Source organism: Manihot esculenta, chromosome 3 (genome assembly GCF_001659605.2).
Source record: "Manihot esculenta cultivar AM560-2 chromosome 3, M.esculenta_v8, whole genome shotgun sequence".
In the NCBI taxonomy this organism is placed as follows: Eukaryota; Viridiplantae; Streptophyta; class Magnoliopsida; order Malpighiales; family Euphorbiaceae; genus Manihot; species Manihot esculenta.
In genome coordinates this window covers 32,137,746-32,141,081 of record NC_035163.2, presented here as the reverse complement: position 1 = coordinate 32,141,081, position 3,336 = coordinate 32,137,746, and the positions used below count along the sequence as shown (strand labels likewise).

At 49.1% G+C, this 3,336-nt stretch overlaps 1 protein-coding gene across 1 annotated transcript; it reads right to left on the bottom strand.

Annotated features, from left to right (window-relative positions):
* Window positions 1-513: 513 nt before the first annotated feature.
* On the bottom strand, window positions 514-2,905 carry LOC122723326. Its single transcript, XM_043955128.1, has 5 exons — window positions 2,782-2,905; window positions 2,512-2,637; window positions 2,211-2,408; window positions 1,166-2,121; window positions 514-1,089 (listed from the first exon to the last, which is right to left on the bottom strand). Exons 1-5 carry the CDS (start codon window positions 2,903-2,905, stop codon window positions 514-516), a joined length of 1,980 nt encoding a protein of 659 aa, XP_043811063.1.
* Between the last annotated feature and the right edge of the window lie 431 nt (window positions 2,906-3,336).

The window sequence follows — 3,336 nt, the reverse complement described above, 5'->3', positions numbered from 1 at the left end:
AATGGCGTGAGCAGATGAGACCCCAGTTTCAGTTCTTATCAAATCAGAACTAAAAGCAAAAAGACCAACTCTGCTCAACACCTTTAAAGGTACATGATCTAACTTATTATTATTATTAAGCAAAGGCTGTATGCCCGAGCTCATAGTAACGAAGTAATAAGAGAAAAATGAGGATGTCCTTACATGAATCATAAAAACTCAAAGGTTGAGAGTTCAGCCCACTGTTAAAAATAGAGCTCATGGGTACGGCTAGTCCAGCTCGGAAAGAGCTTACAGATAAGAATGCCTTAGTGAAATAGATAAATTTATAAGTCAAAAGTTCAGTGAATTGATAGAATTTTAGTTCTGATGGGCTTGAAGGCAAAAAGGAAAAATAGATTTGCGAAGCACATAGTTTAAGTATTACATTTTTAAAAAGTAGAGGTAAGAACAGCTCAAAAATAAATGAAAAACACAAAAGAATTCAAATAAGCAAAAATAAAATTTCATTAAAGGTGAAGGAAAACTTACAATCTAATCATCTAAGATTATTGGAGGGAAGATTGTTATCAAAGGACTTACATTTCTAGGCGTTTCACTATTTACATTGTTATTCTCTATACTAGCATTTGCATTACCGCTTGTGGGAGGTCTGGCGCCCTCTTGCTCAGATCCCCCATCACCCACATAAAGTACAACCTCCAGCCCTGGAGGCCCGGTATCTTCGGCAGCCCTTTCATCCTCTTCTCCTAGCTCAGTGTCCTTATCCGAGGGCCCAGCTGAAGTATGAGAAGTTCCCTTAGGCAAGGGCAGGTCATCCTCTCCGTAGAGAACATCCTCGCCATCAGAGTCCACCTCAGCAGCTTGGAGCTTCGCTAGCGGAGTGGAAGGAGCCTGTCTGGCCTCTCTTAAACCTCGATTGAAGCCAGACACGAACATGTGTAGCTCTATCTGGAGAGACTTGGAATGCTCCCGAGCTGCCGCAAGGTTGCCCCTAGCATCACTGGTTGCAGATAGATTCTCCTCCAGGCGTGCCTCCTCAATCCGGCGATCTATAGATTCCCGGAGAGAGTGGTCGCGAGCATCCACCTCCATAAAGAGGCCCATCACCTGATACAAAAAGACAACCATCAAGATAAAGAATTCAAAAAAGCTAAAGCGAAAATAAAAAAGGGGAGTAACTTACCATCAAGAGCATTTCCCTGATCGTGTCTCCAAGCTCCCCTCGAGGTCGAGACCGAAATGCAGCCTGCTCCCTAGTGGAATTGGCTAGAAGACCAGTAAGGGCAAGCAAGCGTGGGTCTGAAGCCTCTGTGACGCCGCCAAACATCCGCCCCTTAATGATTTTGGCAACTATGCTCGCAGGAGACTGATGAGTGATGTCCTCCGCGTTTAAGATGTCGTTGTCAGAAGCAGACATCAGGGGCACCATGGGAACATCCTTCTCCTTCTCGAGAGGAGGGAGAGCTGGAGCTGCCTTTTTCTTCTCAAGAGGAGGGAGAGCTGGAGCCGACCCCTTGGAAGCCCTGGATTTCTTCCGAGTAGGAGCAGGGGCAGGCTCTTCAGAAGGAGGAGGACGCTTACTTCCTACCTCCTCCACTACGACCTCATCATTAGCCGGACCGGACCCCCCTTCTTCAATCACAGGGGCAACTTCAGTAACATCCCCCCGAATATCTCCCCCTGCCGGGCTGGTCTCTTTCTCGCCCCCGGGGCCACTGACGTCGGCAAGGCATGTCCCAGGCATCTCCTCAGAAATACCCCCAGAAGGCACAGCCAAATCTTTCTTCGCCAGCTCGACGCCCTCAACTAACCCGATGGCTATCTGGGGAGTCTCCTCCGCTCTTGGAACTGAAACTCGTCTAGATGCTAGAGCCTGGGAGGATGGAACGGCCGAGCTTGATCTGCTGCGGCTGGATGGTCTGGAAGACTTGGCTCCTCGGGAGCTCGACTTAGGAGCTCGGGAAGAGGTCAGAGCAGGAGGTCGGCTAACTGTCCTGGAAGAAATAACCTGGGCCACCTCCTCAGTAGCCTCTGACACGTGTCGCCCAGCTCGGAGGGCATCCAGCACCGCGTTCATGCTTTCCCGAGAAAGAACTAAGTTCTTCGGGGGCTTAATTTGGTCCATTTTGACGTCAGAAGCTGCAAAAAATACGAAATCAGAACAGGTTAGCATAATCTCTAGTAGAAATCACAAAGAACAAGCAAAACGGCTGGATAAGGCACAATACCCGCATCTTGGATATCCCTAAAATTACAGGCGAACATACACTTCTCTACATCATACTTCTTGTCGACGGAAGTCAACCGAAGGTACCCGACCTGCTCGGTGAGGCTCAGCTGGGGCAGGTCATTGCAACCCAGAGAAACATCCTCCCAGTCGAGCTCCACCCCCCACGACCGGCCGGATTCCTTCTTCAGCTCCGAGACTACAAAACCCTCTACCCAGCCCTTTATGGAATCTTTGTAGCCCGTGAGGATGGACAACCCCCCACGGGGGGCAAAGTAATAAAAGCAGTTACTTGCTCTGACAAGACGGAAAAAGGTCACGAACAGACGCGCCGTGGGCGTAAAGCCCCAGCTCAGGCAGATGGATTCGAAGGAACACATGAACAAGATAGAATTTGGGGACAGCATCCGGGGGGTTATCCCGAAATACTGAAAAACCTCGATGAAAAAAGGAGTGAACGGAAAAGTCAGACCGAAGTCCTGTTGTTTAACAAAAAAGACTATGCTACGATCTTTCTGAGGATCTACTAAACCAGGAGGGGGGGAAGTCCGGAAGAACAATCCTTTCGTTACGGTGAGGGGCCCGGATAAGGTAAAGAGGAGTATCCAAATACCTCAGGGAAATGAGCTTAGTTATGGTAGAGGGAGTGATATATGACTCAAGATTAAAAACTTCAGGAAGCTTAGGGATTTCCATGGTGGTAGAAGAGGCGTACCTGAAGAGCGGTATAGCGGATGAGCAGAAGAGAGCGTAGAAGAACAGGGAGCAGGAGAAAGCAAGCGCTCCGAAGAGACAGAGGAAATTCAAAATGTGAAAAAGTAATGAGACGAAAAGTTGCTCTGCACAATTTTGTCCTGGGGTGGCGCGGTCATTATTACTCTCGATATTTACCCCCTCATCAGTCAGGCAATAACTGACGAGAGGGTAAAGGGGCAATTGATAACTGCTGAATTTCTCCACCCCGGTCTGGGGCCAGGCCCACGCTACCAGCCTATTGTCTAGAGGCCCTCAAGCCTCACATGTGCACCAGGGCCGATCCGCTCGGCTCAAAGACCGGGCTCCAGTCAGATTCTTCAATCAGGCCGGCCCAGCTCCTTCGACCCAATGAACAGATCCCCTCTGGGCCT